Here is a 21,048-nt window from a genome sequence, read left to right as displayed (position 1 = left end):
GCCTCCAGCCCAGTGGTGTTCTCTATCCAGCATAAACGTGTAAATTTCTCTCTTTAGCATAAAAATGCAAGACTCTGAATTCTTTTCCTGTTTGGGGTTGAGTTTCTGTGGGCCAGCAACACCCCCAGCCTCTGAAATTTCTTCTTCCTCTTGTGACCAACTGACATTTTTCCTCTGCTCATCTTTTATAGCCTTCATGATAGGCTCTCACTTCCCAGCTCCAAGCTCTCATAATGCTGGCTGATTAAAACCTTCCGCTCACCAAGCGCTGCTGCTGTTACTCCAAATGTTCCAGGTCTTGTGATGGAGGCCCCGACTGCCTTTGCTCTGCCAAAGCTATTTGCATGATGCAGGAGTCAGAATTGTAGCCCCGGAGCGTGCACTACGGCTGGCCGGGCCAAGCCGCCTTGCTGCTGGGAATCAGAGCCGTGCTGAGCCAGGCAGCCCTGAGCAGTGTCCTGAGGGGCCGGGGGGACCCGGTCAGGTTTATGTAGCTGTTTGGACTTACAGAATAGCTGGTTGCTGGATGGAGATCATTTCAAGGTCCCAGACACAGCAGTAGAAGGGAAAGAGTTTGTGAAGGCACCAGTGAGATGCAAATTAGAGGCAACTGTATTGTTGTCTCTGTCCGTAATAGCTCTCTCTAATCACAGCGCAGTCCCTGTTAGTGATCCCTGTCTCTAAATGACAGCATTTCACCACTCAGCCCAGGCACAGGCCTTTTAATGTTGTGCCTTCCTAGGGGATCACCTGTTCTATGCACCCACCTGCCTTGGTGTTTTTATTCTCTCTTAGGGAGGCGAGGGGCTGTCTGCAGTGCTGAGGCAGCCTGGGTGGGAGGGGAGCACAAGTACCAGCACTGGGCCGGCTTTTTGAACATGACAGCTCTGCCCAGAATATCTGAGAGCACCTGACTTCGCTCAAGTATGAGGGGCTGCCCGCATGTTTAGTGGGAATGAGGCTCTGCTTTGTTTGCTGCAGGATCTCACAACACTTCAGCTACTCTGGAATAATTACATGAACAATCACTGTTCAGGAGCAGGGGGCCAAGGGCTGACTCACCTCCTTTCTCCTTCTCCCTCCCCCCCGTAAACAGAAGCCAAACGGTAGAGAGTGTGTTGTGCTGCCAGACTGTCTATAAACAGAGCATGAGGCCAGCAATGGCAGCATCTTTCTCTCATTAGGGACTATTGTAGGAGCCGCACAGATCTGGGCTCATAGCCATGTGGGCTGTCTAGTGACTGCTCAGGTGCTGGGCCATTGTTCCCAAGGATTAATTAAAAGGACACTGTCAACATGATCAGGTCTGACAGTGTCCCCCTGACAGGGGACGGTAAACCTCAGGCAGCCCGTAGATTGAGACCAGTGGTGTAAACATTGTTTAGTTCCCAGCTATTTTGCTCACAGGGCTTTTCTGCTGGAGTTCAATCTGCTGGGGATATTTGGCTGTTCTTAAAGCTGCCAAGGCAAGCTGGACATCCTGTCCTAGTTAATTTCTGCACTGTAATGTTGTTTAGTTTCTGATCCTGTGGTCTTTGCTATGAGGCATATCAGGAAAGATAGCAGGGCAGAAATGCAGCCAGAGGGAATGTCTTAGTGTGATGAAGCAGGGAAGAAGTTGGTGTTCTGGTCTCAGGCAGAACCTTGGTTTTGATGGGTCTGAGTCTGGATACAGGAGAGAGGATAGGCCTAACTGTTGCCTTAGTTCAGTCCCCATCACCTAGCAAGCCTAGTGTTTTCTTCCTTCTCCACCAACACTTTTCCAGAGTTTTTGCTCTTGCAACATCTTTTCATGACTGAACTCAAGCTCTAGGCAGACTTCTCTAGCCTTTCGGTATGTTCCAACTTCTAGGACTAAAGTGCAGTCAGCATCTGGGGAGCTTCCTGAGTCAATGACTGGGAAGATAAAAAAGAGAAATAAGATTTTCAGATATTTTCTGCTAAAGTGAAAGTGAGTTGAGAAGGGAGTTAAGGAAGAAGTTCTCACCTGCTTGGAATGGGCTTTGTTTCTACCCAAACATTGTCAGATCTACACACTGAACTGCAGACAGGGCATCCTGTGGGTCTTCAAAGATCTTCCCTCAGGAAGGGTAATTAAAGGAAAGAGGCTACACCTGGAGTTGGTACCTAGGAGTGCATCCAAGCTCCTGCCCTGTTCTTCTTCATCCTGGGATGATACTCAGGTGCATACCAGCTCTTCCCTCTCTCCCTTTATGTCCTGGTGTCAGCGAAGAAGAAATCTGTGTACACAGGCTGTCCAGAAGCCTCCCTGCACTGCCTGGATTTCAGGGGAAGCTGCAGTGTGCACTTACAGATAATTTAGCTGCTGCTTGTATTTCTTCATAGCTGGCTATTTACTTCCTACTCAGACTGACTCTGTCCCCTCTGCTTAACCATCAGAGCAGGGAAATCTTCTTGCTCAGCCTTCCTCTGCCAGACACCCAACATTAGTTTTAACTACCTCCACTTTTATCAACATGTTTTACCATGGTTCTCTGCTGCTCCCCAAGGTACCAGCCCTGGCTGGCCTGGTAATACAGGATAAGTTTTTTTATGATAGGGATACTTTAAATTTAAAAAGAAACCTTTTTAATTAGCATATTGGGAAGAATTCAATAAATTCATGCACTTTCTGATCTTGTACAGATGGACTTGTGGTTAGGATATTTGATGAAGGTGCAGGGATCCCAGGGTCTGTCACTAGCTCTGCTGTGGTCTCACAGTGTGTCTTCAGACAGTCATATTAGCACTTGGGCTTTTCCACATCTGCAAAATGGAGATGATATTCACATGCTCTCTCCTTTTGTCTGCCCTCTGTACAGTGACTGTAGGTTCTTTGAGCAGAGACTGTTTCACTGTAGTTGTTTTCACTCTCTTATTCATGCACTGCTATTGATCTCCCTGCCTGTCAAGCCTGCACAGATCTCTTGCTCATGTTAAACTGTCCTTCCCTTCTGGGTTTGCTAACGTAGTCAGAAGTATAAGTTAGAGCCCAGGTTATGTATTGGTTCACATCAATAAGCACTCCACTCTTCCATGAGAAGGTGGATTAAATCACCGCAGTGGTGAGAGTACTCCAGTACCTTCCTACAGTTTTCCGGGTGATACCTAGGTGGATGGACAAGTTTTTCCACATTTAAATGGGACTGAGCAGGAGAGCAGCTCAGAGAGCTTACAGTGAAAAGCTGTACCACTGTCCTAGACCTAGCATGCATGCAGACCAGCAAGGACACAGTAATTGAATGTCACCTTGCAATGTCATTGCTCAAACCTAGGTCAGGCTAACATAAGGGATTCTATAGCATAATGTCTGCAAAATGATAGAACTGGACTCAGCAGCCTTTCCCTCTTACAGACCTGCCTTCCCTGCCTAGGTGGTTAGAGTCGTATAACAATCATCCCTGCAGTGTTACTCTGCAGTGACAACATATTTCATGCACTGAAGACCAGACAACACAAGACTTGATCTGTGAGGATATTGCTAGATGCTCTTTAACAAAATAGGATTGTTACTGAGTAATACTTTAGCAGTGCTCCAAATTTCATGCTTTTATTAAGAGTTTTGAAATATCTGTTGCTGCTTTTCTTAAAGCCCCAGCTCCTGGAGCAGGTGATTACATGAGACTGTAATGAGAAGAAATGAGTAGCTTTCATCTTAACAGAATCTTTTTATAACTCTCATGGCTGGGGAGAAACATCTCAGACTAACCCCTGGGGTCAGAAACCAAAAAGCAAAGAGAAAGACTCCAAATATATATTTTTAACCTTCTTGTTTTATCTGACAATTTTACAGTTTTGGGGGCCTGACTCATGATTTTCACACACTTGGAATTGGCAGTACTTCTACTGAATGATTTGTTCTTCCTCCATTGCGTATCTAGACTCAGTCAAAACCTGTGACTTTTAAAAGCTCTTTCAAGTTCTTTCTGAGTCTGCAAAGGAAACAGGGAAGGGGATTAATCCTAGAGCTGGAGTATTTCAGCTAGGGCAGCTCCCCACCCATCCTGCGTGAAGGAACAGGAAGACTAATCCCATTCCCTTCTTCCTCTTCTTTATATCAGCTGCCTTAGGGACTTTTTAGAGTGCCTGGTTGCTTATCACTGTTTTCTTGCTGAAGGGCATAGTCTACGTCTAACTTGAATATTAACATTGTTTGTGGGAGACATTGTGAGAAATGTTGTGATTTCAGGTCCTGGAGTCTCTGTTACTGCAATTCCCTGCTCTGCAATATTTCAGCATATGAAGTGGTTGTTTGGAATGGCAGGCTTCCTGGTCTGATGGAGTTTACTAAATCAGGCACTTATTGGGAGATAGTGGTATGGACTGGGAGCCTGTTTAAATCACAGTTGAATTATTGTAAATGACATCAAATTTTGGAGTGCCGGACTTCCCAGAGACAGTTAATTCCTGCCAGACTAGGGCCCTGTCTCTGTTCCAGAGTCTACAGTGGTGTCTGATTGATTTTACTGAGGGTTTTAATCAAAAGCTCTGGTTTTAACCTATACAGCCCTATGTGATCTGGGTTCTCCCTTTGCCTGAGATCTGCCTCCTTCCTGAGCATTAACACAGTAATAAAGGTCAAATGAAGTGTTCCAGCCAACGTATCCCTGATCTAGTTAGGAAAAGTTAATGACAGACCAGTTTTGGGGTGATGGAAGGGTTGTTGAGGGCATCTTCCTATACTGCTGTGAGAGGGGCTCAGAGCCAGCGCAAGACATCCCTTGCTTGGCAACAGCAGGATGATGTATGGTGGGCCTGATATATGAATGGCACATGGGGTTATAGCTCTAAATATGTTTGTTGTCCAGAAGCAGCCTATCTTGCAGAAGTGCTTGGATCTCATGGTGATAGATGTTGTGTGAGAGCATAGTCAGAGAGGGAATGATGGGTTCATGAAAACCAAGCAGCTGTGTGTGAAGGTGGTTGGGATGTCAGACTGCTCCTGCTACCTCCCTGGAGGAGTTCTGGTTAATAAGCCCTGAGCAGAAGTAGTCTTTGCACATTTCAAGCCTTCCACAATGTTTCCACGTGGCTGAACCTCAGGTGAAGATTAATGTTTGTCTTACATTGGCCAATGGGGTTTCACTGCTCTTTGGCTAGCTGGCCCTTTCCTTCTTTGAAGGAAGACAGAGTCTTTCAGTGCCCTTTTAATTATGCTTGCTGAGAACAACTAGCCTGGTACTACCTGGGCAAGCTGTGATTTCCTGGCTTTTGCTGACTGGATTATAAATCAAATTTGGCGTCTGTTAACTTGGGAAGTGTTAGGGTCCAGCGTATAATTAACAGCAGTTTCCTCCTGGGGTGCAAACTGAAGCTGATGTGCTGTAATTAGGAACACACACAGGCTTGGAGAGTGATTTAGGCATGAAGTTAATGAACTGTAAGTCCTTGTAGCTGCAGAGGAATTTGAGCACAGTGACTCCAAAATTAGCCGATGCAGGGAGAGCTGGAACGTTCCTGAGGGGACAGGACAGGGGGACTGTGCAAATCAAATGCTGAAACATAATAAAACTTGCTTCTTCTTGTGCAGTTGCTGCCTCCGGTTTGGATTTGAGTCCCTGTTCCTGCCCGCAGCTCTACAGGGCATACTGGAGACCATATGCTTTCCTGGGCAAACCCTGGTGCCCATTTTTGGTCTTTCTTAACCAAATATAGCTTGAGAAGTGCTCTGCAGAGATCAATGGGGGAAAAGTGAGAACAGAAACAAGGCCTCGGTCTTTGTCTTTGACGGCAGTGACCCTGCGTTAGGGATTCAGGTAGCAATAATACTGAGCCTTTTGCTCCTGGGGCCTGGTTCCAGGCCAGGGCAGGAACGAGCATGTGTGAAATGTATGGCCTAATCCTCCTCATGAGGAGGGGAGATCTACCTGCTTGCAGGAGCAGAAGGCAGAGAGGAGATGGGATCTCCCTGGTTGTGCTACCCCATGCTGTGTACCACCATGGCATAAGAGAGGCTGCGCTGATTAGCACTGAGCACACTGCCCAGAGAGCCATGTGTCCTGCTAACTGCCTTTCTGTGTCTCCTCAGCTGTCTGCGACCCTCCATGCCAGAACAAGGGCTCCTGCAGTCGGCCCCAGGTCTGTATCTGTCGCTCAGGCTTCCAGGGCTCCAGGTGTGAAGAAGTTGTTCCTGAGCAAGAATATTATCCTCCTGGTGCTGCTGCCGCCTTCCGGCGCCCTGCAAGCTCTTTTCGGAGGAGAATCAGCACTGCAGAGAGAGAAGCTTCCCTGAGAGTGGCTCAGGCACCCATCCCATGGCACTCACCAGCTGTGTAAGTCAACCCCAGTTCCCAATAGGAAGCTTGTACAAATAGACATGCAGCTAATGATGTGCTCTGTCAGACTAGCTCAAGCCCCAAGCTTCCATGCCCTTAGTCTCACCACTGCCCAGAGATTACTGCTCTGCTTTGTAAGACAGGATACCTTGATTCCAGGTAGTGGCTTTTCCCCGGGGCTGACATAAGGGTGTCAGGCCCTGCTGTCCTTCTGAGGGACTAAATTTGTCTCCAGCACTGTGTCATGGTGCCCAGGCACAAAATGGAATGGGACAGGATAATGACAGACCCACAACGAATGAGTGCTGTGTAGCTCAGCAGTTTGCCCTTGTCTGGTCTTTGAACAGCCTTAGAGGTAGTAGCAGGGTGGACTGAGGAGCGGGGTTTTACTTTCTTTCAGAAGAGGATGTGTTTAGAAAAGTATATCCAGGTAATTCTCACGGGAAGGAACATAGGTCTGAGGTGTGCCGACATGAGTGAAAGTGATGATACATGTAGCATGTCTGAGGTGAGTATCCTCAGAAACAATCATTGAGCTAGTTGTTATGTAACCTTGTGTCACTCTACTGTCATGTGGGTCATTTCTGTACCGTTAGGTGCCTGCATATTTGGTACTGAAGCAAAGATGCAGCTGTTGGAGTTCAGGGTGGTCTACAAAGGAAAGACTCTTCTAGAGGACATATTAAGCTTAGGGTGACAACTGTGGCATTGTCTTTGTTTCTTGTGTGTCAAAAAGAGCTTATTGGTTTCAGCCTGGCTACCTCAAGTCAGTTCTGAGGTGTTCTTGTACCTGAGCTCCTTCACATTTTGTGTTCTGTGAAGTCTTGCTGGAACCGTGGTTCTTCTGTTTAAGGAGGCAGTAACTATGAAAGGTGCCCTTCCCTGACTAGTACCTCTGTTATTCTGGCAGCTTGGCAGGGATGGTGAGGTTGGGAATGGTGCCCCCTGGAACAGAACAACCTGCACATTTTTCAAAAAAACTCCACCTCTGCTTTTCTGTAAGAGGCCATGGACATGGGAGCAAAATATTAGACCCCGCACCACCTGTAAATGCCTGTGTATTTCTTGCTGCTACTACAGAAAGATTCATTTTGTTGGTGGCCACCACAGCAGAGAAGTTACATGTGGCTTCTGGTGGAAGCCAGTGCTAATCAGAGCTGCCTGGTGAATGGGCAATTTGGCCTTTGTTTTTCTGTTTTTCTACAGGTTACTTTTAAAGTATCTGTAGCTGTTGCATTTCAGTCTCTTCTGAAGCAAAGGCAACGCATGGGCTGGTGACATCTCTAGACACTTACTCTCACTTACTACCCATCTACAATTTTGGAGGGGCTCGGATGACTGAAAAGGAATTGACTGACATGAATTGGTTCACTGAAGCCAGCATATCTTGGTGCCCAAATGAAAGACTTATCTGGTGGGAACCAAATTCAGGCAAAACAAAGGTGATTGCCAAGCCCACATCATTGCTGCCCTGAGAGAGGTTTGGCTCACAAGTAGCACACAGCCTTAGCACACGCCTGCAATCCCGGTCATTACTAATGAGTTTCCCCACAGTAATGACCTCCTCCTACACCTCCAAACCACCATTCTGTGTGCAAAGACTGGAGGGGAGAGAGAGCAATGTCCTTGGAGATATGCCACCTGTTTAAGGCTTTCCTAGTAAGGAACATGACCTCAGGCTCTGCACAGAGGGCACAGGACTGTGCAGGCATTGACAGAGTATTACTGTCCAGACAGTTAGACATGGCGTCTAGTGGCTGCTGAGCTTGGATTGCTGAATGCCCAGCTGCCTTCTATACCTTAAATCCTTTGGCACTGTCCCAAAGAAATAGGACTCCATTGAGGACCATGTCATGCGTTTTGTTATTCATAACCCATGGAAGCCATAGGACATTGCCTTATCTCACACTTCAACAAGAGCATTTGACATTTGTCTCTTAATAATCAGCCAATACTGATTGCCTTCCAGTGCATTCCTCAGGGCTTTGTCTAGGTCACTGCAAATGTCTTCAAGAGGGAGCTCTTACTGCTTCTCTGGTAGGCTCTGCTGCAGACTGGTGCGTTTCCTTCTCAGGTGATACAAGGTGACCTGCATAATGGTGTTCTGCAGGTGGGGAGCTGCCTCCACTCAGGCACCTGTCTGTGTTTTGAAATGCCTCACTTCAGTCAGTGCAGATTTCCCTGTACAATTCAGCTACCAGGATTTTATCTGTGAACTGTACCACATGGCACAGACTGGCATGACTTAGAAGTTTTGCTGCTTTTTGATGGGTTGTTTCCCAAATATTTTTGAATCTCCCCTTCAGCCAGCCAACTTCTGGCCTAGCTGTGGAGCAAGATAAGAGGGTGACAGTTCCCAAAGCAGGCTTAACTGCTACAGCTGAAAGAGCAGTCCTGCTGCCACTGCTCCTGGCTGTGTCTTCCCACTGCTTCCTTTGCGCTGGCTCTGGTGCTCACCTGACCCCTGGGTGAGTTGATTCAGTTCAATAAATCAGCAAAAAGCTAACACAGCAAAAAATAAATAAATAAATAAATAAAAATAAAGGATAGTTTTCTGCCACTTAGTGGGCTAAATTGGCTTATTGAGGGGGTCACATGAGAACCAGAGGGACTGGGCAGAATTGCAAGGCGGGGGGGGGGGGAGGGGAAGAAAAGGGGTGGACTCTGCTTTTGGGGGCAGCCAGTTATTAGATTGGTCATTTGTCTCATAAAACCTTACTCTCAGACTTGTCTGAATTTGGAGCCTGGTTCCTGTAGTCAAAACATCACAAGCACTCTGTGCTATCACTAAAGTACTTTCCATGCTTCTGCATCAAACTTTCTCCATATTGGAACTGAGCTGTAGCAGCACAAGCAATATGCATATTGGCCTTCCCAGAACTAGGCAGATCTTACGCAGAACTGCAGGTACAAGGATCAGTGCTTAGGCTGTGCATACCTGTGCTCAACTTCACTGGCTTTCTGATCACTCTGAAGTCTGAGAGGAACAGCTTAGATGGATTTTCCAGTCCTTGGTCTCCTCCAGGATGAGTTGTGCTTTTGAGACACTGACTCTTTCCAGTAAGCCTGCCCTGAACCTGCAGCAGCTGGCTTGCTTGTCTGATTTGTTGAGAAGGGTAGAAGAAGCTCTTGGATGGGTCAGGAGAGGGAGCCACTGGTGGTTCCAGGTCAGAGCTGTTGTGAGATGAGTTTGTGATCCAAAACACATGATCAGTCCCCAACCTCCTGTACATTTTCATTGGTAGCAAGGAGGAATTGCGCAAGAGTGGGAGCTTATAGACTTCTAAGCCACATCTTGCTGTGCCAAGAAAGGAAAACAATCCTTACACGAGTGAGATTTGCATTCTCTTTTTATTTATTTGCATATATATTGGTTTTATTCATGTTTATTTGTACTGAGGTAGCAATTAGAAGTTCTGAAGTCATGGACTAGAACAGTGCTGTATTAGATGCCGTACAAACACGCAATAAAAAATATGTATCCTCCCCAGAGACCTGCTCTCTAAGCAGGGATGGGGCTGATTTTGGTTTCAACGTGTTTTGAAGCAAGTGTTCAGAGGTAGGAGAGCAGCCTCTTGGGTTATTCAGAAACCGTCTGGACCAAAATATTGCCCATTTCCCTAAGAGGCAGGGCTGGTTAAAATGATTTCTTCGCCTCAGCTAGCTGGACTGCTGGTGATTTACCTTTCAGACTGCTACTGAGATGCTTAGAAAAACTGATGAAACTGTCTGCCTAGCAGAATCCATGGGATTCAGTGTGGTGCCTCCTCCTCTCACCTTATGAGCCCTTATTTACTGTATTGGGCACCTGAGCTGGGAGTGCCCAGCTCTGTCCCTGCACTGTATCTCAACCTAGGAAGCGTGACTATAACAGCTGAAAGTAAGCTACTGTCTTCTGCCCTCTATCTCAGTGAGAAATAGCAGCTCCTTGACCACTAGACTTGGACTGGTTATATGTGTCACACAGTGGGTTTGTATTTGCAACTGGCAGATGTGAGGGTTAGCAAATGGATCTGTGGGTCTTCTCAGTGTAGCAGTCATATATCCATCTCTAAGCACATTAGCAGTCCTGTGAAGATGGGGACTTGAATATCAGCCTGAGCATCTTCCTGAGCACAGGTGTTAGTGCTGCAGTGTTGCACATAACTGTCTGTATCTCCGGCTGGAGAGGTACCAGGGAGGAATCACCATTTCCTTGGCTTCCCCATCCTGTGCATATTATCTCTTCTTCCTGGGACTAAAGAAGAACACATGCCCAGCCTTTTCTGGCCTCAGCACTTGCACAGGGGGAGACATGGCTTGAAAAAGGGTAGCTCTGGGATTACTTTGCTGACTCCAGAGCTGGTGATGCTCAAACTTTCATTCCTAAAAACCAGACTAAGAAATAAGTACCATTTCCCAAGTCCCTTTAGCAGGTCATAGCTCAGTGGAGATTTAGAGCTGGTGGTTTGAGGGAGTCTGCAGGGGCGTGTTAGCTGCTGCAGAAGCTGGGAGGCCCTGGTGCTGTGCTGTTTGGAACAGGGAGTGCTCTGGAGAGTGAAACCCTAGGGGTGTTAGAGGCCCTCCTAGCATGGACTAGCTGCAAATCCTCCCTCTTCTTGATCTCAGCCTGAATCTCCGCCCAGAGAAGCAAAGCCCTGATGGATCACTGTGCGGGTGGAGCTGCACCTCAGCCCAGAAGCCAAGCTAAATGGAAACAGCTTTGTTTTCCTAAGGCTGGAGTATCAAAAGAATTCCTGTTTATTTAGCAGGGAGTGGAAAGCGGTTGTGCCCCTGTTCCTTGCTGATGGCTTGCTGCTCTGCAGCCACCTGCCTCTGACTCCAGGCAGCATGTGAGAAGGGTCCTGCTGCTGTCACTGAGAAAGTCACGGCTGTGCAAGTACAGGGCATAAGTCTGTAACCAGCATCTACTGAGGCGACTCCTGCTGCCCAGATGGGAGGTGTGTGCTGGACTAGGGCTCTCTGGGATACAAGACACCCTTCCTCTTCGCAGAAATGGAGAAAAGATGACTGGGACCAGCCAATCACTTTTCCCAGCAACCTGGGCATGGGAAAAGGAAATAGCTGTGGTTTAAGGTGCTGAGACACTGCACAGACAGCCTAATAGAACTAAGCTCTGGAGAGTAGGGAGCTTCCTTTGTGAGGGCTCTGTTTAGACAAGGCAGTTGCTAGGAGGTGCTTGGTGTTTTCAGGATGGAAAAGGAAGAAGACTGAGTTGTGACATGCCCGACCTACTGACTCCTGGTCTCAGAGCCTCCTCTCCAGCACCCAGGAGGAGACATCTCCTCCCTCCCTGACAAGAGGAAGGGATATATGCCTTAGCAAGTGTTGAGGAGTTGTGGCAAGTACTCCTGGCCTGGAGACACTGGGAACCTTATACCAGCATGGAGGCTTTGCCAAGATCTCTGTTCTCTCTCTTGGAAGCTAATGATGAGAGCAGCAGGGAGCAAACAGAAGGCAGGATCTTGGGTGTGCAGCGGAGGTTGCTGAATGGAGAAAATATATTTTCCCCTTTTGAAAATTGGTTGTAATGACTCTAATATCACGACTAGAAATCAGCTCCCATTCTGGTGGCAGTCAAATGTCTAGCATGCTTGTTTGCAGAGGAGAGTGGAGCCCATGGCAGCCACTGTAGTTGTCAAGGATGGATGTAAAGCTATTCACAGTGTGAAACTGAGAGCTCTGGCTCGGCAAAAACAGCTTGATTAGCTTGTTGTTATGGAGGGCTAGCAAATAAACTGAAAATTCACTGCGAGATCACCTGTGTTTGGAAGGTGCTGCTCTGAATAGAAATAGGATTGTCTTAATTTTCAAAGCAGTGTCTGAAGCCTCCTGTTTTGCCAGTTTTGAGCTTCACATGCTTATGAGGAAAAGGGGAGCTTTCTTACAACTTTACTTGGGTTTCTGCTGAGTGTCCAGGACTATTTGTCTACCTCAACAGTACATACAGTACAAGAAGTTCTCTATATGCACCTACTGAATATGCCTTCTGCTCTTCTGCTCACTTATGACTGTCATTCACTTTACATTAATGAGGATTATGATTTATTAATACCCAAATAGCTACTAAAAATAAAAGCTGACTTTGGTTGAGAAATCTCTCTGTGTAAGTGCATTCCCATCGCACATGCCATGGATGGTTTCCTGCTTTGCATAGGGTGGAACCAGCTCAGGAGGTCCGTAGCACGTGACTTTGAATTTCTGGGGTAAACACTGGTGCCAGCCTTGACTTCCGCCACTGCAGCATGTTTATGCTTGTTGCTTGAATGGCATATTTTCCTAATGCAGGTAAGCCCTAACTGCAGCTTTCCTGGGTACTTCTCTTTGGCAATATAGTTCTCACAAGGTGGCCAAGCATTTATATTCCTTGATCCAGAGCCAGCTTTGAGTGGATATCTGAGACCCTGTTAAAAAATTGAAACAAAAAAGCCAGTGCCAGTCCATGTGGGATTAGGTGAAAAAGCAATTCTGCTCAAGTTCCAGATCTCAGCCCCTCTCCTGTTTTGACACAGTTGAAAGCCCCTGGCAAGCTGGCTGGGAAGTCTAAAGGAAAAACTTGAGTTACCCAAGAGGAAAGTAAATGTCATTTTTCTTATATAAAAATACTTCTATTTTTAAATTACCTGATATACCTTCCCTAGCCTGGCACTAGATACAGTTGCTCTACTTTCTGCTGTTTTAAAGCTGTCAGCACCATTCTGTTTTATGTGTTTTATGTATTTACTTTCTAGGGGGTTACATACACTTCAGAGCAGCAAGAGGATAGCTGGCTTTTCAGGCTTCATTTGAACTCCAAATATGGTCCTCATACTAGGCCTGTTTTTTCTGCACATCCTTGGGAGTCATTCCTATAGCTTAATTCAGCCTCCAAGCTTTGGGAGAAAATGTTCAAATGCACACTTCCTTCTAACTAAAAGAAAAATGATGCTACTGTCAACTTAGTCTGAGACTGCATGCTGGAGAGCAGGGTGCAGGGCAAATGCATTGCACATGTGGGAGGCCAAGTAGTACAGGAAATCCAGTTTATAGCCTTGTTGCGGGCAAAGACAGTCTTGACTTGGGGAATTTCAATTAATTTGATTTAATGCCTATTAATAAACTTTTAATTATTGATTCAGGAATTAAAACCAAAGAAGATATAAAGAAACAAACACTTAAGGAAATGCCTCTCCTCTCCCCTTCCTAGTCTCCACTCCCCTTGATTTTGCCCCACGTGACACTCCCTCCCTTCAGTGAGGCAAGGGGCTGTGCAGGAGACTGAGGGCAGCATGTAACTGTCTCTCTGCTGCTCCCTGCCTCACACACTTTTCTTCCACTTCCCTGGCATGGTCCCCCATGGGCCACAGTCTCTTCAGGGGTATCCTTGCTCCAGTGTGGGTCCCCCACAAGCCCCTCAGAGGTACCTCTTGTGCCCCTTTTTGTGTCTCTGCCTGTGTCTCCTCTTACGTTTCTTGTGCATCCTCTTCCTCTGTCTTTTTGATGTCCTCACATTTTTCCCTTTGTGTGTTCCCATGTGCACCCTCACATCCCCTGCTGCCCCGAGCATACTGCCCTTTCTTAAATACGCAAGCAGCGGTGCCGCGTGCCCCTCTGGCCGGCAGGTTTGGCGCCGGGCTGCGCCATCCGTTAGGGAGCCGGTTGGAACCGGCCGCGACCAGCCCAGGGCAGCTCCCAGCCTTCTCCACAGCCCTGCTGCTTATGCCCGATATGAGCCTATTTTATATAGTATACATACATCATGTGGGACATTTATGACGATACAATTTATATAGCAGTTATATAAAGAAGAAAGATGTTAAAAGAGCACTAAGGCCACATGATCAAATGCTGGAGAGTTTTGCCCTGATGCCTGAATTAGGATTGCCCTCCAGCTTGCTTTCAGCTCCCTTGTGCATATAGATTAATGCTGCAGTTTCTCATAGCTGATCGTATGCTGCCTTTTTTGGATTAGGCTGGTACTTAATCAAAATCAAAGTGGTTCTCTATGGTTTTGAGAATTTCCATATATTGCCAAGCGCTGGCAGGACACGAGGTCTGAACTGAAGTTAATTCGGTGCAAGGTGTGGTTGAAATGGAGATGGAGAAGTCTCCATATGAAACATGCCTTTTGCCAGAAGCATTCTGGAAAGTACTGCTGTGTCTGGTACTGTGAAGGGCTGGCACCAAGCTCCAAACACCAGCCCGTTTTTGTCTCTGGGTGCAGGCTTGGGTGCAGAGTCTCTTCAGGGTCATGCAGAGACTGAACACACAAGCAAAAAATAAGAAGATAATCAAGCTGGAAAAGTATTGTCTGTTACAGCTGAAGGAAAAAAAGCCTCCACGGGAGGAAGAAATCTGGGAAGAAGGAGAGGCAGAGATTTTGCAGAGTAGGAGTGAACAGCAAATTGGGCAGAGGAGAGTAATGCAGTGTGGCTGTATATGAAAGGCCAGTGGTGCTTAGGACTTTGGAGGCAAAAGGCTTGAGTTGCAAGGTTTGTTTTCCCTGTGTGCCATGGGGTCCTGCACTGAGTCAAGGTACCTTTTATTGCCAGAAGAGATCTTGACAAATTGGAAGGAATTCTGAGAACTACAAAATGCTGGGCAGGGAGGGAGGGAGCTGAGGGGAATGGTTAACAGACCCACATCTGCAAAGCTGAGCTGAATGCTGGCTTTGGAGTATGGGGAGCATACTCAGAGCCTGAGGATATCGGGAGGGGGCAGACAGCATGTATTAGATTGCCTGGAGCCTTGGCAGTGTGTCCGTGCTAATTTTTCAGCTACAAGGCTTTCTGCAACAGCAAAGTGCCAAACTTTTCCATGGATGTAATGACAAGTTGATAACAACACTGGACCTCTGCCTTCTCTGTCACTTCTGGGCCTGCACAGCTGAGGAATTGGAGCCCAGGTTTTGCCATGCAGACACAATTCTTTCTGCCTGCTCCTGATCCCTTCATGCTGGTGACACCACAAAACCTGTAACTGATGATTATCAGTGGTGATACTGAAGGCCACATAGCAGAGGAGTGAGAGCAGATTCATGGGGGAAGAACCATTCCCCTAGAAACACCTACCCTGCCATCAGGTATCAGGTAACATGCTTATGTGTCCAGATATGTTCTTAGTCCCCAGCTGGGCTCTAATCTTTTCGCTACTGAGCAACTGGAGAGGATTAGCCACAGCTCCTCTCCACCCCATTGCTCCTGTGCCCTTTGTGTGTGTGAGTAGAGGCAAGCTCTTCACCCTGCTTTGTGCTTGTGGCTAGAGAGACTTTGCCTGCCCTCTCTGTGTTGTGTGTAAAATGGTGGGGAGGTTGTTGCTGACTTCTCTGACTCCCGAGGGTGTGTGTGTGGGTGTAAGGATGAATAGGCTAATCTGTTTTTTCAGGGCTTTGAAGTTGGAAGCCTGGTAGAGGGGGTGAGTGCTGCTAGTCAATAAGATGAAAAATGAGACTCAAAGTGCTTGTTTTCTCTCTGCTATACAGGGGAAATAAGTGAGCCCTCCCCATAACCCAGTGGGAGCCTTCCTTCTGTCTAACGCCTCTGTAGGAGGTTTCATTGGACTGGGACCAGTTCCTTGGCTCACAGTTGTTGTGTCTTGTGTAGACAGAGTGTCCTCTGGGACAGGACTCCTTGGCATGCTTGTGGCATAAGGCCTGCATGGGCAGGTTGCTATATTGTCTTTGTCTCCTGTGCATCTCTGCCCCAAATGCAGTTCCTGTCTCTGCCGTGCAGGGACCTTGCTGTTCACTGCACTGGAGGGTGCTTCATGGGGGAAACAGAAGGGGAATGAAGGCGGAGGTGTAGCCAGCAGTGATGGCTGAACTTTCTGTGATGTTCAGTTCAGGCATAGTGAATTGGTAGACTATAGGGAGCAACCCAGCTCTCCCACTGCTTCAGCATGTTCCCATGGACTTTAAGACCATGTTTTGGCCTAGTCTGCACCCAGTTTTGTAATGGTGCAAAACTTGTGGCCGTGGGGTGATGTTTGTACTAACATGGTTATTCTAGCAGAGTCCTTAGCATGGTGGCAGCTGTTAGGATGTTTCTGGATGGATCTCTTTTCATCGGTTCATAAGAGAGGCTATGTGACTGTGTGAGGCAGTGGTGCTGTATCGGTTTATCATGCTGCTGTACAACTTTTGGGAGTGCACCAGCCCCTGCATCCAGGAAGGAGAACCAACTGGAGTAGCTTTCATACTGTTTCAGCCCATGGGAGCAGGTGGCTGCGCTTGGAAAGAGGAGGGCTGTGCAGCAGTACATCTCGCCAGCCACACAACAGAGTGCAGGCCATACTGGACTGTGCTTCCAGAGAAGTGGTAGCCCTCTTTGCCTCCCTCTCCCTTTAGATCCCTGTTTTAGTCTATGGAGCATGCAAGTTTTGGCCCAGATGTGGCATTTGTAATTGAGCAGCCTGGCCTTGTTCCTCTGCTGGCTCCACTTGAAGCTGAGAGAGAGCAATTGCAGGCTGTATTTTGATTTTTCTGGGATTCACTGGCCTGTGCTTCAGCTATAGAGACAGGCAGATTTCAAACAGCCCTCCATCATGCTTGGTATTTTGAAATCACAGTTCTGGACATTTTTTGGATCAGTGCTAATAGATCCAAGCAGGAGCATGGGCTGATTTTCTGTTGTGGCAGCCTGGTGCCATGCACTTGTGCAGGGTGTGTTTCTGCCCTACCTTTGGGCCAGCCAGGTGATGTTCTACTTGGAGAGCTGGATTTCTTCCAGGGCATCAGTTGCTCACTCCCTAATACACCAAACGAGAGCAAAGAAGAGCACTGACAGACTGGCAGGTGGCACGTGTGGCGAGAGAAGGGCATTTAATGTCAGTAGAGAGCTGTGCAGAGAAGTATGAACAGCCACTTTGGCTAAGGAGCAAATTAAACCTGCAGAGACTGCTTAAAAGGAACCTGTTAGCTGTGTGCCTGTGTGCTTTTAGAAATTCATTTATGTAGTGTCTGGCAGCTCCTGAGCAGTTAAAAATAGAATTCACAGTCCATCACCTTCTCCCTCTATTTTTTCTCAGTGTGCAGAAGCAGTTGGATTAGTTTCTAGCATTTTTATTTAATTGCTTTTTGTAGTTATGTGCAAGCAAGTGTATTGCTTGCAGAGAAACTTCTGATGGAGAACTCGGTGAGGAAAGGACAGCTGCCAGCCCACCATCTAGATGCATTTCACTGTTGGTGCAGTGAGGTCTCTGCTCCATCTTGTCTCATGTAATGACAAATTCCACAGTATAGGTTCTGCTTCTGAGAGGGCTCTGTCTTCTGCACCTATTAGCTCTTTAAAGTGCTTTTTTTCCCCTTGTTATTTCCAAGGAGGTGCTGATTTTGGGCAGGCGTGGACAGAGCTGGGCAGTAAAGGGGCAGATGTGTGAAGCTCTGCTGCAGAGATGGGAATTCCCACTGTGGAAGTTGTAACAGTAAGCAAACTGGCTCTGGCTCTGCAGGCTGGACTGATATGGGGGACAGCATGGGGGAGTGCAACAGAGAGGTGATCCAAAGTTTTGCACTGGTGTTCCGGGTCTAGACTTAGTAATGAAGAGGGAGGAATGACTGGAAGGAGGAAAAGAGAGCAGTAGCACAGGAAAAGGAGCTGCTGCACTACATGACAGGTTGAGAGCAAGCTCAGGTGGCCCTAAGCACCTGCACTGCTTTGGAGACCAAAGGAAAGAAGATGCAATGTTAGTGGTGGAGGGAATGAACTTGGTGGTGTAGGGCAGATGTATGGTGCCTTTACTGTCCCATGGAATTGCATGTTTGTTGCTGTGGTTTCTAGTGAGAGATCCATGAACAGCTGATACCCAGTAGAGAAATCCAGGCCAGCCACAGGCATATGCCAGATGGAGCACGAAGCTGGACTTACTGCTGCAAGGTGCCACAGGAGGGATCCTGGAGCTGGAGCACTGCAGGCTCTGTGATGGTCAGCTGATTGCTGTGGTGACTGATGGCAGTGGAGTCTGGATGCTGGCACTGCTGTGGCTTCTGGGCAGATACCAGCAGCAGTGAGCGTGAGTGTGAGGCTGGTAGTCTGACACCCACTTCTGCCTAGAGTAACCCCATTTTGGCAGTGCTTTTTGTGTCTAAGCTAAAGGGTGTTGTCAGTGGTGTCTCTGCATACAGGAGCCCTCAAAGACTGTCAGGGGCTTCAGGTGGGGAGAGGATTTGAATGACTTCCCTTCTGCTTGCCTGATGACCTCACTGTGTATGAGCAGTGACTGTGGCACTGTGAGGTGGCAGGTGAGCATGTGAGCTTTGATAGTGGGACGCTGGGAACATCTAGGCAGCTTGATCGTGTGGCTGAGATCTGTTGCGGTAAGCAGTAGGGTTGTCACTTGCCTGGATATGGCTGTGACAGTCTAGGTGTCTCCATCTGGAGTCCCATTTGGCATGAGATCTGCCTGAAAGTGACTGGGAATTGGGCATGAAGGCAGTTTGATGATCATTCCTGTGGCCTTCAGGGTAGGCAAGTCCTGCTCAGCTCAGCCTTTCCCCAGCCAGGAAGGTCTCCTGCCTGGCTGAGGCTGGTGGCAGTGGCACTGCCTGCTTTTCCAGGCCAGAGGATCTTCACATCACTTTCCTTCCCTCCACCCTCCCAGGAGAGCAGGGGTCTTTGGGCTTTGGTGTCTCTCTCACTTGCACAAAGGGTACCAGACCTGAAGGCAGCCGCAGGAGGGACAGTTTGAAGCCTGAAGTGGGCAGGTTTTAGAGCTTTCTCTTTGCTCATGGGGATAATAAACTGAGCCAAGATTTATGGGCATAATGCGGGTGGGCTTGAAGTCAGATGCCTTGTATGCTGTGTTTCCTCCCTCCTCCCTGGGTCCTAACAGACCTGTCTTCTCTGTCAGCATGTTTGTGAGCTAACTGATAATAAACTTCAGTGCTCTCAAAGCAATGCCTCTGTGCTCCGGGGCTCAAGACACTGAGCCATGAATCCCGTCTGCCTGCTTAGGATCCTGTTCAGAGTCCAAGTAAGGGGAAGTTTCTCGTCTGTGGTCAATTTGCTGCTCTCCAAGCCTGGCTGCTTCTCTCTCTCCCTGTAGACACAGACACTGGTGTTGAGGCTGCCCATTCTTCTGCGATGCTTTAGTGGAAAATCAGCAACTGCAGAGCATTACAAAGGGGGAAGTGAATCACTGATTTTGGTCCCTGTGGCCCCAAGTGGGGAGGGCGTCTAGCCAAAGGGACAGGCGGATGGACAAGACAGATACGGAGTATATTGTTCAGTGCTTGAAAAACAGGGGAGAACCCGTTTGTTGTTCTGGCAGGTTATCAGGAGCTGAGCATGACTCAGCCCCCGTCCTGGCTGAGAGTGCTTGTCTTGGAGCAGCTTGCCCTGACTATGGGCTAAGAAGCTGGGGTGGAATTACCAGTACTGTAGTGGTTCCTGTTTGTGGGGATCCTTGCTTTGCAGCTGTTTGGGGGAATACATTGCCTCTTTGTGGGTGCTCTGAAGCCAGTGGTCCCAGCTGCATTGGCCAGGCCGAGAAGCCAGCCCTGCTCTTGCCTGCTCCATGGCATGGTTCCCCAAACAAGAACCAGCAGCCACCCAGGAAAGAGTTGGCCAGCAGAAACCAGGTGGCGGTAGGCAGCAGTTACTTCCTGGAGGATGAGGCAGCGGGCTGATTGTAGTTGGACAGATGGAGCTTGTTGCACTGGTGCCCTGAGATGGGGGTTTCTGTGCTCTTGGGTGATGGTTCCTTCTCTGAGGGCCTCTTAAATTTTCAATTTTGTTTCAGCCAGTCCCATCCCACTCTCTATTACTGCCCTCTTGGGAAATGTCCATTGGCTCCTCAGCAATCAGTGGTCTCTGTGTGAGCTCGCTAATGCTCAGTAGGGTGCAGATCTGTTTCCAACTGAAAGTGACTCTTCAGTCCTTATCTGGCCAGCACTTGCCTTGTCTGGCATTAGCACCTCCTTCCTGCTGACCAGGCTGTCTAGGATTTACTTTCTCCACAGTTCCTTGGACTATCTACCCTACTATGGTTGGTTAGACTCTGGTTAACTGCTGGAGAGGGTGAGGCAGGCTGGATAAAAAAAACAGTAACATTCCTGTGGCACTTGGCTCTGCATGTCCTTCATACAAGATGCAAAAAACACCATTTCCCAGCTTGCTAATAATCTGCCAAAATCAACAATTGGATGAAGAGTGGCTGATAGAAGCTAAATCCAGGAAAGACTGAAGTGTTGCTGGTGGGGAGAGGGAAGTGCTTTGAAGAGTTTGCCACCTTTGCCTTGAGCTCCAAAGAGGATAGCTGCCCTTAGGTTATTATAAGAAGCCACAGCTGTATATCCATCTAGATTCCCCATGCCCATCAAAAGTAACCTGATTTTTGAAAAATGCTTTCTATCTCCAGTGAGTTAGAAAGACAGTATTGTTTCCTGGATCCTTTCATCTTGCTAATTTAAACCTGGTTATTGTGTTTCTTTGTACCTCAGCTTGAAATTACAGGCTTTTAAAAAAGCTGCAGTTGTTTCAGAAAACAGCAATCTTCCTGTTTTTCAGTGTATTTACCAGAAGCCTTCCAGCTCAGCCTTCTATCTTCAGTGGGGTGACTGATACCACTCACCTCCTCAGGGCAGGGAACAGCCATCTTGCAGGTTTATCTAGGACTGGCCAGGACAGCCATTATATCCAGGGAATTTCTGTACCTTCTCTAGCTGTCTGCACAGTGTAGCTAGTAACAAAACCTATCCAAAATAAAGCACTTTTGAACAGACATTATTTTCCTCCCAGGGAGAAAAGGAGAGACAAAGGATGCACATGGTATGTGTGCAGTTCCCTTGCTGAATGTC

The 21,048-nt window shown here is 47.7% G+C and overlaps 1 protein-coding gene across 1 annotated transcript in view; it reads left to right on the top strand.

Annotated features, from left to right (window-relative positions):
• LTBP2 (latent transforming growth factor beta binding protein 2) overlaps positions 1–21,048 on the top strand; it is an 88,886-nt gene that overhangs the window by 15,054 nt on the left and 52,784 nt on the right. The window contains exon 3 of the mRNA XM_067296794.1: positions 6,029–6,272. Within this exon, the coding sequence (XP_067152895.1) occupies positions 6,029–6,272 (244 nt within the window). The remainder of the gene's footprint in view (positions 1–6,028; positions 6,273–21,048) is intronic.

The sequence above is a fragment of the Apteryx mantelli genome, chromosome 4, assembly GCF_036417845.1.
Source record: "Apteryx mantelli isolate bAptMan1 chromosome 4, bAptMan1.hap1, whole genome shotgun sequence".
Lineage (NCBI taxonomy): Eukaryota > Metazoa > Chordata > Aves > Apterygiformes > Apterygidae > Apteryx > Apteryx mantelli.
Note: the sequence above shows the minus strand (reverse complement) of the source record. Positions and strands in the feature narration are given on the sequence as shown.